We start from the raw sequence: 14,488 nt of genomic DNA, 5'->3' as shown, positions 1-14,488 counted from the left end.
CTTTTTTAAAATTTAGCAAAAAATGTATAGCATTTCATTATGACATTTCACACAAAATTTCTTTGTATTAATCCTCTTCATCTTCGTTTTCCTGACTATTCCTGTGTCCCCTATTTAAAGTATTCCATCTGCAAACGTCCCCTTTCTGTTTTCCTGTCACGTGTTTCTACTCTCCTCCCATCCTCAAAATCTCCTTTTTTGCCATTTCAGATCTCCTTTCTAGTCTCAGGACCTATATCCACAAGCATATCCATATATCATCTCATATGACAAAGAGCCTTCAGTATTTATCATTGTGAATCTGTCTCATTTTACTTAATATAATAATTTCAGAATACTTCTTTAAGAGTACATGTGTATAGCTAAAGGCTACATACAAGAAACAATGCGAGACAGGAGATACCTTCCTTTGAGTTGTTGACCAGGGTGGTCCAAGAGACTCCCAGATAGTAACCCAGAATAGAACTGGGGAAATGAACGGCAGACCCCGATCTTATCTAAAGGAATATTGACAACTGATTGCTGCTAGATGAGAAACAGCTGATCTTTCTAAAATAAGGAATTGTAGATAGGCTGGCTAGACTCAGCAGATGGACTTGCCTGTTGAACAGCTGGAGGCACTGATAACATAGTGGACAGTAACAGGGATGACAGAGTATATAGGCTCTAGTGGTGGGGAGGGGGGGTGTAGGGGTTATGGGAGGTGACATTGGGGATGTGGGTATAAAGATGAATAAGATTGTTTGGGATGTTCTATATGAAATACACACAAAAAAATCAATAAATAAAAAATTTCAATGCAAAAATAATTCCAGATCCATTTCATTATTAATTTCATTTTTCTTTATAGCAGAATAAAGTTCCATTGTGTATATGTACCACATTTTCATTAGTCATTCACTGATGGATGGATACTCTAGGCTAGTTCCATTTCTTTGCTACTGTGAATAAAACAGCAATAAACATGGATGTGCAAGTTTCTTGGAGGTAAAACACAGAATCTTTTAGGTATTAGTCAAGAAGTGATATTTTAATGCAGAGAAGCTGGGGTCTGCATTCAGTGGAGGCTTTCTCTTTCACCTCAGGAGATCCATAACTTAAAGGTTAGGGTGCAGAAGCCCATGGTCACACAAAATTTCCACCATGTCAGTGACTCACAAAATCTTGTCTCACAAACTTAAAGAAGGAAATTTGTAGACCACAGAGGGTTAGTTTTAGATAGAAAATTTATTATAAGAAGCGTAAACAAAAGAAAGGTGGCAGAGGTCCTGTGTAGAAGGAGCCAGTCTCAGGAAATAGGTCACTGAACTGCTCGTCTGGGGGCTTTTTATAGGATTGATGGCAGAAACTGGGGTGAGGCAGGGGGAAGCAGATGAGCTGTTCAGTCCAGTTGGCCTCAACATAAAATGTCCAAGTGTCTCCTTTCAGTTTCTGTCATGTTCCTATGCCTGGCTTCCAAGTCTGGTGCTCATTTATGGGAAGAGAGATAAAGAGATGCCAGACCCCACACCAGAACTCTCTTTTGCTGTTTCTGGCATCTGGCTATGACTGACCCACAGATATTCCCAGCTTCTGGCCAAGGACAAGAATAAGAACTGTTTGCTTTAAGCATCTCAGTCCCAAAAAGACCCAGCAAGTTTCTATCTACTGATCTTATTGATGTAACTGGGCATACGGTAGTTCTACTTTTAGTTTTTAAAGAAATCTTCATATTGATTTCTGTAGTGGCTGCACCTGTTAACACTCACCAGCAGTAAATAAGAATTGCTCTTTTCCCTACACCTTTGCAGCATTTGTTGCCATTTGTTTTCTTTCTGATAGTCAATCTGACTAGAGTAGAATGGACTCCCAAAGTAGTTTTAATTTGCATTTTCCTGATGGGCAGCTATGTTGAACACTTTTTAAAATATGTATTAGCTATCTGTAGTTCTTCTTTAGAGAGGTTATCTGTTGAGTATGCTAGCCCATTTGTTGATTCACAGTATTTATTTTGGTGTTTAATTTTTACAGTTCTTTATACATTCTAGATATTAGCTCTCTGTCTGAATTACAGCTGGCAAAGATTTTGTTCCCTTAGTTATGTTGCCTGTTCAGTCAGTTGATAGTTTCCTTTGCTATGAAAACTCCATATTTACTAAATAATCTAACAGAAAATAAAGTTAGTAGCCTAGTTGCAAAGATAAAAAGAACAATCTTAGCAATAACATTAAAACCATCATGTATTTTGACAAAGCAAAATATCACTCATTGTTGTAGGTATCAAGATGAGTTATCCAGAGCCTACAAGACAGGAAATGTCATATCCTTTTCTTTTGTACTCTATTGCAAACACACTGCCAATCAAACTTATCTGCAGCATAAACCATTTCTGATCCTAACTAATCTGATCCTTTCTATGAACATCATGTGTGATTGGTGATAGTAAAGGAAAACCAAGTATACACATAGAGGGTTTTAATGTTAGGCTTTCAAAACTTAGAGAACCCCCCCAAAAAAACGAAACAAAACAAAACAAAATACCTAAGACTGAATGACCTATAAAGAACAGGAATGTGTTTTTTCACAATTCTACATTTACAAGTCATGAGAAGATGTGGTATGTTCTGAAGGATGCTCTCATCATCCAAGATGATGGCTTTTGCCACGTCCACACATGGTAGAGGATGCAAAACCTTCCTCACCCATCTTGTATGAGACTGTATACCATTCATTGCCTTTGCCCACATGACAAACCACTTTCTAAATGCTTTACCACTTAATACAGTCACGTTGATGATTAAGTTTTAGCTTTAATTCTGAAAGAATGTATCCAGACTTTAACTCTACTCAAATTATTTCTTCTACAACTTCCAATTTAGAAAAAAAAACACATGTAATTTAACAAGAGCTATTTCTGCATTTTAAAATCCTTATTCTTGTTATCCTGCAATTTCATCAGTAAAATTTTTTAAGTTGAATACTTTAAACAATGTTTTTGTGTATTTGTCAAATGAAAATATATAATTTCAGGGTTTTGAAATAAAAAATTGTAGGATGGTTAGACTCATTTGATATATAATAATTATTACACAAAGCTGCTCTGACGCTGAGCAAGTAGTGTATGCTTGTCACGCAGTGTCAGGAGGCTGAAACAGAAGATTGTGAGTTTGAGGCCACCATGTGGGTAAATAGCAAGACCCTGCCTCAAAAATGAAGAAAAACTGTGCTATAATTACAAGAAACAACAGTATTCTTCAACCATGTGGATAGGTGAGAAAGGATCGGCTACAAACTTAAAAGATTTGGGGGATGGGCTGGAGAGATGGCTGAGCGGTTAAGAACACTGACTGCTCTTGCAGAGGACCTGGGTTTGATTCCCAGGACCCACATGGTAGCTACAAACCATCCTTAACTCCATTTCCGGGGGAATCTGAAGATCTCTTCTGACCTCCACAGCAGGTGCACACACATACATGCAGGCAATACACTCATACACATAAAATAAAAATAACAAAATAAAATATATAAAAAGATTTGGGGGAAAAGTTTATATTAAGAACTTACTAATGATCTACATTGAAGGAGAATAGCATGGCTTAATATGCATAATGATAAAATTCAACTAGAAGGCAAAAAAAATAAGTCCAATGCACATTGTATATTGAGAAATGGATATTACATTGCAATGATAGAATCACAATATTTTAAGTTGTCTGCTTTGTCAAATCTGCTAGATACTCTTTTGCAAGCGTAACTCCTGCTGTAGTTCAGCCTTCACAGGGACTTTCATACAAAGACTGACAGTTCAGGTAGGATTATTGAAAGAAGAAAGTAGCCCACTGAATTATACCTCAGAAACACTCCAGGTGCCTGACAGGTAGTTATTTGCATGGCATTGTGCTATAGACAGGGCTCTGATGAGGCAGACCAGAGAAATTTTCATCCAAAATCCCTTATAATAGTCTCATTCTATTTTGCATCTCTTCCTTTAAAGAAAAAAGGAACATATGAATAAGAATTCATATGTTCCTTTTCAGCAGTACAGATTTTCAGCATCTTTGTTAGCTCGTCATCAATTAGGCCATGAAAAAAAAGAAAGTTGTGCTATCATTAAGGAAGGCTGTGAAAATTTATTTATTTACTTATGGGGAAAAGCTTTCTATAAGCAAGACCACTTTTCATTTTGTAGAATGGTTAAAATATAGCCCTATTTTAAAGAGGATCCAAGTTTCTATTAACTTCCTAATTAGATTTTATATCCTGAAATCTAATTTCATGAGCAAATACTGCTCCATAGCCATCTCACAAAACACCCCACTCATGGCAATGATTTATGTTGTATATTGAGTTAACTCTTCATGCTTTATTTTCCTTTCCAACATTTGAAAATGATTACAGCCCTGCTAGGCCTATTTTAAGCAGCTTTGAATGAAAGCAATCTAATATTTTTCTTAACTCTAATATGTATGTTTATAACTATACTGTAATCTACGTCAGTTCTTCCTAATGACAGGGCACTTTACTTGGGGTTTATTTGGATAACACTTTCTAAATACATTTCACTACCCCAGGCTAGTGAGCTGACAAAATGAAGAAGCATCCATGGTGTGTGATATTTTAAAGATAGGGAGATGCCAAAAGCATTGCAGGAAGAAACATCCCTAAAGATTATTACCATGGTGTCTACCAGAGTGAGAAGTAGGTGGCATAATATCCTGAGACATAAATTCTCTGAGGCAGAACATAGAATTTTACTACCTAAATGTAATAAGATGTATTGTGCTATCAGCAAAGGCCATGGAGCTCTGTGTGATTAAAATAAAAAAGGATCCAAATATCTGCCTTTAACTACCATTTAATGATAATGATTTTTGTCTTTAACATTTATATTGGGAGTCAAGAAAGAGGCAAGCTGCAGGCTATCTAGTAATAATATGAATAATAATAACTAGCAATTGGCCTTTTCTTCCTCCTTAGTTCTCAGCAGCCTGTTTATTCTCACAGAAAGTCTTCTTCCTTCATCTCAGTTTATATGGTAATGGAAATATTAGCCTAAAAATTGTGTTATGTACCACATGCTGATGAAGGCAGTTTAGCATTAGATTTACATTAGGAATGATGAGTCAGCGAAGGGTACTGTGCATCCATCTCTTTTATATGTTATCTCATTTACTTTTCCTGGCAACCTTATAAGGAACATATTGTCACTCATTTATTTACTTTCACAACCTTGGAGAATTAGTACTTATAAGCTTGCAATAAATATGATCTCTTACCAATAGAGACCTGGAGTTGGCTCACACTAGATGACAAAATCCAACTGTCAAACATTCAGAATATTTTTGGTAGTATGGGATCAAATTGGCTATGGTAGGAGTATTCACACCATCAAAATGAAAAAATTTAAAAACAGGCCTCCATCCATCAGTTTCCACAGCACAGGTATCCCAGCTCACCCTTGCTAGACAAAAGAATTTCACAGGAGGTGTTCTTAAACCCTGATTTCCATTAGCTCCAAAGCATGCTCAAGCCTTATTCCCTAGTCTATAAGGTTTCAGATAAGGAACAATCTAATTCTGAGTTTCAAGAAATAGAGCATGTGACAACATTCAACACATCCTTCCGTATTTTTCAGTTCAGCTTCTTCTGTATTTTTCACGTGAATTAGTTGCCCTCATTTAATGGAAATGTCTTAGGACTGAAATAGTTCTTCATTATACCCACTAGATTATCAGCTAGAATTATAAAATTAAGCTGGAGGTTGATAGATCAACTGCTACAAAATAGGTCAAGGTATAGTGTTGGTTTTGGTTACTGCTTTCATTATTTCCATAAAATGTTACCATGAGTAAGCCAGCAGTGGTGGTGCATGCCTCTAATCCCAGTACTTGGGAGGCAGAGGCAGGCGGCTCTCTGTGAGTTCCAAGACAGGCTGGTCTACATAGTGAGTTCCAGGCCAGCTCGAGCTACAGGGAGACCTGGTCTCAAAAAACAAAAAGACCAAAACCATAATGCTATCATGAGTATAGTCATTTCATAAACTTCTATTTCATTAACAGATTATTGCTATATTTTAACATTCAATTTGCAATTACTAATTTCTAGCCCCCTAAAATAGTATGTATGTTTGTGTATACATACTACTGTTTATAAGTATATAAAGAGAGTGTTCCAATAGCAGTGAAATTTTCAAAATAAAGAGAAAAACAATAACTTAGAGTGGAAAATGTTATAAAAAATGAAATAGCACATAGGCAAGCTCCCATCCCACAACTAAAAGGGAATCTAAGGGTCTAGACAGATGGTTAAGTGGTTTCTTAACCAAGCTGCTCTTTGAAAGAACCCAAAATCAGTTCCCAGCACCCACATCAGATGGCTCACACGCACCTGTAAATTAAACTCTAGGGTATCTGACACCCTCTTCTGGAACTCTTCAATCACCTGAACTCAGGTGCACATACCCAAACACAGACAAACATGCACACAGTTTAAAAAAATGTGAACAATTTCCCATCTTGAAACTGAACATTCTACAAAAGTTGATCAACTGATTAGAACTTCAGTGATTGTGGAAAGTTTGGAATACCGCAAGTTCACAGCCTAATTACCATTTACCTTGGGTTATCTTTGGCCACTTCTTGCTCAGCTTTGTTTCTGACTTAACTTCCAAGACTAACCGCCTTTCAGGAATGTATTAACTTAGCGGACCAGCCTTTTGGTTTCCACCAACCAAAAGGCTGAGTGCCATGAGAGAGCATCTGAGGCCTATAGCTGAGATTTCTCTTATGCTGTATCTGCCTCCTTAATGTTTCCACCAGTGTATTTGAAAAGTGTCTTGATTTATGACTTTACTTTTCTCTGTTACTATAAAAACTTCATGAAACTGTTACCATGTTGGAACATGGAATTTGGGGTAACCTGAATCTGTGTTCCCAAGCCATGGTCACTCATATTTGTCTCCAGAATAAACCATCTCTTATCACTTTGAGGTGAGAATTATGCTTTTGAGTTGACCATAATAAAAACAAATTGTTAAAAGAAAGGAAATATAAGAAAAAAAGGATGATGAATTTTAAACATAGGGTACTCAAGTATCACCTTTTAGTTTTAAAATAGTATCCTGTAATACTTAAAAATTATAAATGTCCCTGTATTCATTACTTTTCTTGTCTCTATGACCAACTTTGTGACAAGAATCAACTTAAAGGAGGAAAGACTTCCTATGGTTCATGGTTAGAGGATACAGTTCATGATAATGGGGAAAGAATGGCAGTGATCACAGCTCTCCACTATATGACAGCAACATGATGCTGCTTGTTCACATCTGGGCAGATTAGGAAGCCAAAGAAGGACAGGATATGAGGCAGACCTACAAATCTCAGGTCCCCCAGCCTAAGTGACCCACTCCCTCCAGCTAGGGCCTCACTTATAAAAAGTCCTAAAACCTCCCAATCCAGAGCCACCAACTTGGGAACAAGTGTTCCAGTATATGAGCCTGTGGAAGTCACTTTGTACCTATACAATAACAACCTACATAGAAGTGTTACTTGTCAAAGCCAACATTTGAAAAATGGTAACACAAACACACACACACACACACACACACACACACACACACACACAAAACTAAGAAATGTTTATGTCCCCTTTCAATTTCAGGGGAGCCTATGGTCATGATGTAGGGAAACGCCCTTGGATTATAGGGGATGAGAGCATTGTAGGCCTTATGAAGGACATTGTAGGTAAGTACAAAACATGGTGAATATTTTCCAAGAGAATTGTGAAGATATTTTTTTAGTCATAAACCTGTGATGTAATCAAAATCTTATAGAATAATATTCTGATTTTCTAAGTTAACACATAAATGTAAAGAGAATATATACCTTTAAATAATATTTTTCCTCCCAAAGGTTGTTATGAACAATATAATCAAGGTATATAGTATAAAAATTAGTTACCTATTATTTTTTCTTGTAGACTATTTCATTCATTTGTTTGTTCACTTGATTCTCTATTCTGTAGTACTGGGGATACACCCCAGATCCTTATTCTTAACAGGCAAGTATTCTACCACTAAGCTTTATCACGAGCCTCTTGTGTATTTGGTTTTTTGACACAGTCTTCTTATGTAAGTTTGGCTATCTTTGAACTCTTTATCCTCTTGTCTTGGCCTCTTGGGTACTGGGAGTAAAGACATGATCATCCATGCCCAGCATATTCAATACTTTTAAATTTGTATTTATCATACCCCTTGAAGAACATGCACATTTAATTAAGCAAATTTCATAAAAATCTGTGGTGGCACATGCCTGTAGTCCCAGCACTTGGGAGGCAGAGGCAGGCAGATCTCTGTGAGTTCAAGGCCAGCCTGGTCTACATAATGAGTTCCAGGACAGCTGGGCCTACAGAGAGACCCTGTCTCAAAAAAAAAAATCCAAATGAATTTTATGTAATACCATTACGTGATAAACATTCATTTTTATTAATATAGTTGATTTAAAGCACTGAGAGGCTCACTTCAATTTAATTATTGATGATTTATTTATATTAAGTCTGAGCCAGATATAGATAACAGAGGGTGGGTGTGGAGATCTTGAGTTTGTGGCCAGCCAGATTGCATAGTGAGACCTTAAGTAGCAAACAAAAAAAGTAGGCTAAAAGTTTTTAAGATTTATTTTAAGGCCAGGTATGGTTGCACATTCCTTTAATCCCAACATTTGGGAGGCAGAGGCAGGTGGATCTCTGTGAGATGGAAGCTGATGGAAGCCAGCTTGGTCTACATAGTGAGCTCCAGGCCAGCTGGGGCTACTGAGAGACCCTGACTCAAAAAACAAAACCCAAAAATTTGTTTTATCATTTTAAATTATGTGTTTGTGTGTGTATATCTGTGTATGGGTATGTGCATGTGAGTGCAAGTCCCACAGAGGCCTAAAGAGGGAGTTAGAGTTAGAAGTGGTTGTAAGCCATCTTGCACCGGTGCAAAACACTGAACTCAGATCCTCTCAAGAGCAGGACATGCTCTTAACCATGACCATCTCCCCAGCACCAAAGTTTGAAAACTGATATGTTTGATGCTATTTTCTGGGCATAATGTTTTTCCTAAAGTAAATTACATGTCAATTAAATGTAATTACATGTCCTGTTAGTGGAATTGTTATTTGTTATTTCAATGGTTTGAATATTCATCATGGACTGAAATATCAGGTGAAATTTAGAGCTCTGATCAAAAAAGATGATTTTTTTTTCCTATTACAGTAGTGTTTAATGAAATATTTTGTGCACTTAAGGAAATTCCAAATTTTTATGGCTTTTTAAATCTTGCCCCCTTGTCAGCAAATATAAAAGTCTCTTTATTATTTTATCTTGGCCAGTAATCAGAAAATCAAATCAACATGGTGGAGAGTAGAATTAGATTGGGGAAAGTAGCACTTACTTGAAGAAAGAATTAAGACAAACCATTAAAATCTAGAAAATATCTTTATTCAAATAAGATTTTTGAACCTTTTCTGAATGCCAAAACTATACTACGGAAGAAATGTTGAATAGAAAGACTTCCTGCCCTGTCTCTGTAGCAAAGCAAAATTCACAGAGCTGCAAAAGTTAATAGAGTGCACAATCAAATAAAATGCAAAGAAGCCTAGCACTTTTCACTGTGACTTGTAGCACAGTAGGAATGTGTGTTTTCAGCTGAGTGAGGACTGAATACATACTGGAATAATTTTCATAGGAAACATCAGTAACAAATTATTTCAAGAATTTGAAAAATCTATGCAAACTCTCAAAGGACAAAATAGAAAGACTAAACTATTGGTAATTGCTTTTGATAGCTAGCTAGAAGACAGGTAAAGAGATAGATGGATAGAGAGAAAGAAAGACAGGTAGATAGAAGATAAATAGATAAACAGATAGCAAACCAAGTTTTAATCTCCTAATGGTAAAACAAATAAAAACATATATCCTACATATCTTTAAAAGATTTGCAGATTACTTAGCTAAACACCAGAAGAAGTGTTGATGAAGGATGGAACAAAATGCTGTCTAATTTATTCAAAGACCAGCTCCCCAGGAGTCTCCCATACCAAACTGCAGGAGAATACTGGAGGGTCAGAATACGAGGGTGAAGACTAGCATACCTGGTTATCTCAGGCTGGCATAACAAAGTATCACAGATTGGAAGGCTTAAAAAGATGGATTATTTTTTCTCTAAGGCCAACCACTTATGATCTAAGTGCCACCAGGCTCTTGTCAGATGAGGGCTCTCCACCTGGCTTGCACAAGCCAATTTCATATTATTCTCCGGTGGCCTTTATTTCTTACATAGAAGGACAGCAAAAGATCCTTGGGCCCCTTGCTCTTCTTGTCAGAAAGTCAGTCATACCTGATTAAGGCCTCACCCCTTATGACCTCATTTATCCTTAATTAATAATGTATAGGGCTATCTCCAAATGTACTGGGAATGAGAGCTTCAACACATGAACTTGGGTAGACATGTTTAATCCATAACATGTAAAAATAAATATGCGATTTACTTCAGGCTGAACTCATACAGGAGAATACCATGCCTTCCATGCACTTTCTGTGCTTTCAAACTAAAGGTTCTGACAGGATATTTACCAGCAATGATTCAGTGCAACCACATTTTGCAAGCTGCATCATGTGGCAAAGACCACATTCGTGCTTAATAATCGTCTTTCAAATTGTAAACCACAGTAGTAGATTCTTTATTTAAAATTTTAAACTCTCAGTCAAAAGAATTGCAAGCAAAAGCAAGCTCTATTTCTCCTCAGTTATTATTGAATAGCCACTGTACAAATTTCCATTTTTAAATATGGCTGTTATTGAATATTATACTGAGTACATACTAAAAATATGGCCCAGAGAAATGATAAAACAATGAATGTAAGTATGTCTTCATAGACCAAAAGCATACTTGCTATGAAGGAGGAGTCCAAAGCTTGGAAGTACACTTTTGAGGGGACAGCACATGGAGCTAGTCTCCAATGTAGAATGTGAGTTAAGAGCATTTACTAGAATCCCTGGGGTGTCATGGGGCGGGGGACAATGCAGAAGGGCCTGGAGAGATAGATGCGCAATGGAGAAGAATATGTGGCACTCTTGCAGAGGACCCAGGTTTGGTTCTTATGAGCACACACATGGCAGCTAACCACTCCAGTTGCTGGGAATCCTATACCCTCTCTTGGCCTCCACCGACATTGCACACATGGTGCTCTTACATTCATGCAGGTGAAACACTCATATACATAACATAAAAATAAGTCAATAATTTAAAAGTTATTTAGGATGTGTCTATGCAGTCTGAATTCTGGAATCTGGAATCCAAAGACAGAATCTTTTACAACATGGCCTAGAAAAAACCCAAAGCCCAATATCTTCTACCATACCAGTAAGTTTTCCTGGAATAAAACCCCTGATCCAGCTGTCAGAATTCTCTAGATTGTATATGCTAAGGGAAGAAACTCAAGCCCAAAAGATCTGGTTGTAGTTAAGGCTGAAGTGAATAATTGTTTCACAAAGCTTCTATGTGTGTTCACTTTGGAAAACCAATTGTCGACAAACAAAAATCTAAAGTTTTGCGTTAATTTGACCTGAGAATGTATGTGCCTTTAGCTGTGGATGTTCCCTGAGCTATGGAGTGTGTGAGTGTGTGAGTGTGTGTATGTGTGCACATGCAAGCACACCCACGCTCATGGGCTCACTAGGTTGTTTACATACATCAACAACATTCTAATTCTATTTTGGGTTTTGTATTTATCATCCTCTAAAGAGGAATTAGGATGTTTATATACAGGCCAGCGAAGTGCTAAGAGGATATTATTCAATAGATTTATTTATGAATCCAGTAAACCCTTCAAAAAATTTCCATTGATCATTTAAAAGTTTATATCTTTATTCCAACTCTTTAAACATGTCTTTTGCTGTGTCACAAAGTTTCAAAGCAGCCACCTTCCTCTGTTGTTAGGAAAGGGGAAATGACTATAAATACTCAGTTTGCTTAGAAAAGAAAATTGCTGATTTTTTTTAATTTGAAAAATGTATATTAACCTTAGCTATGTGGAATCTTGTCTGTCTTTCAAATACTATAAAAAATCATTTAATTCCTGTTCTGGTGTGTTTCTAACAGTGGAAATCAGTTGTGACATTAAAACTGCTTCCAACCATTCAGTTAATTTTGACACTGTCATCTCACAATTGGTATACATCCAATAGCTTAAGACTCAGTCCCCCTTGACTATTCCCAATTCTGACCCTGCGATAGGACCTGGGAACCAACCATATTTTCTACTTGCCATCTCTATATTAAGGGATTTCTACATAACACCTCAGCTCTGATGACTTGACACAGAACAAGAGGAAACACTTTACTTAACTGACCGCCTTATTATAAAGGATAAAACTTAGCAACAGCCAGTGAGGAGAGGCAAAGGGCAGGGCCATGTGGGAGGACTGGCACAGCATCTTTCAGAGCTTGCTGCTCTTTCAACACTTATGTCTGTTCTCCAACTCAGATCTTGTGCAATCTGAGTTTTCTGGAGCTTAATATCCAGTCCTCTCATTTCCAGGAAGCAGTGGGTAAGGCCACAGGTTCCGACAATCTGGTCACTTGGTTTCTTTTTTGACTTCACGTAAGTCACACAATACCACTAACCTAAGTGTTATTTTAAGGGACTTGTTAAGAATAGCATAAGACATTCCTATGATTTTGGAGAAATCCATGGGATTTAGGGACTCTATACCAAGAACTGAAAATAAAGACCCAACATTTGTTATATTACACATGTTAGACAGCCATTTCATTTTTGTACCTTTTCTTTGAGTGCTATATTAATTAGAATAGAAAAGTTTGGTACTGAAATATAAAAAGGATATAAAAGATAACTATTTCTTGAAATGGCCAAGTCTATTTTATATACATGAAACTCAATAAATAAAATATATAAATAAGTTTCCAAAGCCACAAATCTTATATGACAAATTAATAATTATTTAGTTATATACCTGGTTTTCTTCTATAATTTATAATTTGTCAGGTAAAATATTCCTAGTTTTTTTTCATTGACTATAGAATATAAATTTATAATGTATAAAAAAGTGAATTATAAGCAATCTTGTAAAATCTTGATTTTTTACAATTTCAATAAACATCTCCTAAATGTCTTTGCTTCTAAAATTGCATGCACTGGAGAAATATTTCTTAACCTAAATTAAAAACTCAGTTCAATACTTACATTAGTAGGAACTGATTCATTTGGAAGCTTTTGGAATATGTGTCAAAGGAAAAATATGTGGTTCATAGGTCTTAACTGGTTATATTTTATTTTGGCATTGGGTAACATTTTCATAAAATAGGTGTTGGGTGACATTATTCTTGTAGAGACATGAAAAAATCTCTACTCACCCAGATGAAGGAACTTAAGACAGACAAAAGGAACAATGCCACCAAAGTCCAAGTTGGTGGACGAACAAGTTTATTGGGATCACTTACAGCAGTATGGGTGACTCAGAGGCAGCTGTATCACTGAAAGCCCACCCCAGCATGGGTGACTGCTACTCACAGATGTTGAAACCTTGGGACTCTGCACACAACAAGAGTAAGTCTTTTTATAAGTTAAGTAGAAGTGCTTGATTTTATAGATAGGAAAGAGCTCCACCTCCAAGGGGGGAAAACAAACCCAAAACTAAAACAAAGGAAAAGACTGATTATTCATTTCAAAGTCACTTTTCTTGCAAGTAGGGCCAAGACACACTTGATCACATCCGGTTTCTGTGGGTCACTTCTGTGAAAGGATTAAGGCAGAGAGAACGCCCTTATGACAATTGACAGTGACCTGTTTGGAATTATGGTTGTGTCCTGAACCCAGTTTCTCAGGTTTTCAGCAGCTTGTCTTTGCCTGGGTGACTTGGAACTTGAGCATAAAGGATCCCATTTTTATTTCTGGCCTGGCTCATTGGGACCTTAGTGAAGAAGTTGTGTGTAAATCAATGGCTGTCTGTAACTTTATTTAACAGTTGTGTTGATTTTGATTCCCAAACATACCATGCAGTTTCTCTTTTGATCTTGGTTACAAGTAGGATGTGAGAAAAAAAAGAAATATGGTCAAATTGAAAATAACAAAAACTTTTAAGAACTTCAATTTTATTTCTTCTGTATGTATGGTACTACACTGCTCTGTGTGTGTGTGTGTGTGTGTGTGTGTGTGTGTGTGTGTGTGTGTGTCTGCATGTGCTTGTTTGAGTTTGTATGCATGGAACCCAGGTCCTTATGCATACTATCTTCAGAAGGAAATATGGTTTAAAATCATAAAATAATGAAAATAATTGTGTTATCTACTCTAAAGGGTACCAAAAGTCAAAATTATTTTTCTTATAATTTCTGACTATTTAAGTATATCATGGGTACACAAATATATTGTATAATTTGAGTCATGATAGAATCTTCTAGTTTCTTGAAACCATAGTCTTTATTTTAGCATAAGATTCTTCAAAAAGA

General features: G+C 36.5%; 1 protein-coding gene across 5 annotated transcripts in view; it reads left to right on the top strand.

Annotated features, from left to right (window-relative positions):
- The window catches only part of Kynu (kynureninase), a 150,828-nt gene that overhangs the window by 29,427 nt on the left and 106,913 nt on the right, over nucleotides 1-14,488 (top strand). For all 5 annotated transcript variants that reach the window (XR_003848110.1, XR_003848109.1, XM_029559707.1 and 2 more), the window contains one exon: nucleotides 7,639-7,721. Coding sequence is in view for 3 of the 5 variants with exons in the window: in XM_029559707.1 (XP_029415567.1) it covers nucleotides 7,639-7,721 (83 nt within the window). In the remaining 2 variants the exon portion in view is untranslated. The remainder of the gene's footprint in view (nucleotides 1-7,638; nucleotides 7,722-14,488) is intronic.

The sequence above is a fragment of the Nannospalax galili genome, unplaced genomic scaffold, assembly GCF_000622305.1.
Source record: "Nannospalax galili isolate Female #2095 unplaced genomic scaffold, S.galili_v1.0 scaffold87, whole genome shotgun sequence".
In the NCBI taxonomy this organism is placed as follows: Eukaryota; Metazoa; Chordata; class Mammalia; order Rodentia; family Spalacidae; genus Nannospalax; species Nannospalax galili.
Note: the sequence above shows the minus strand (reverse complement) of the source record. Positions and strands in the feature narration are given on the sequence as shown.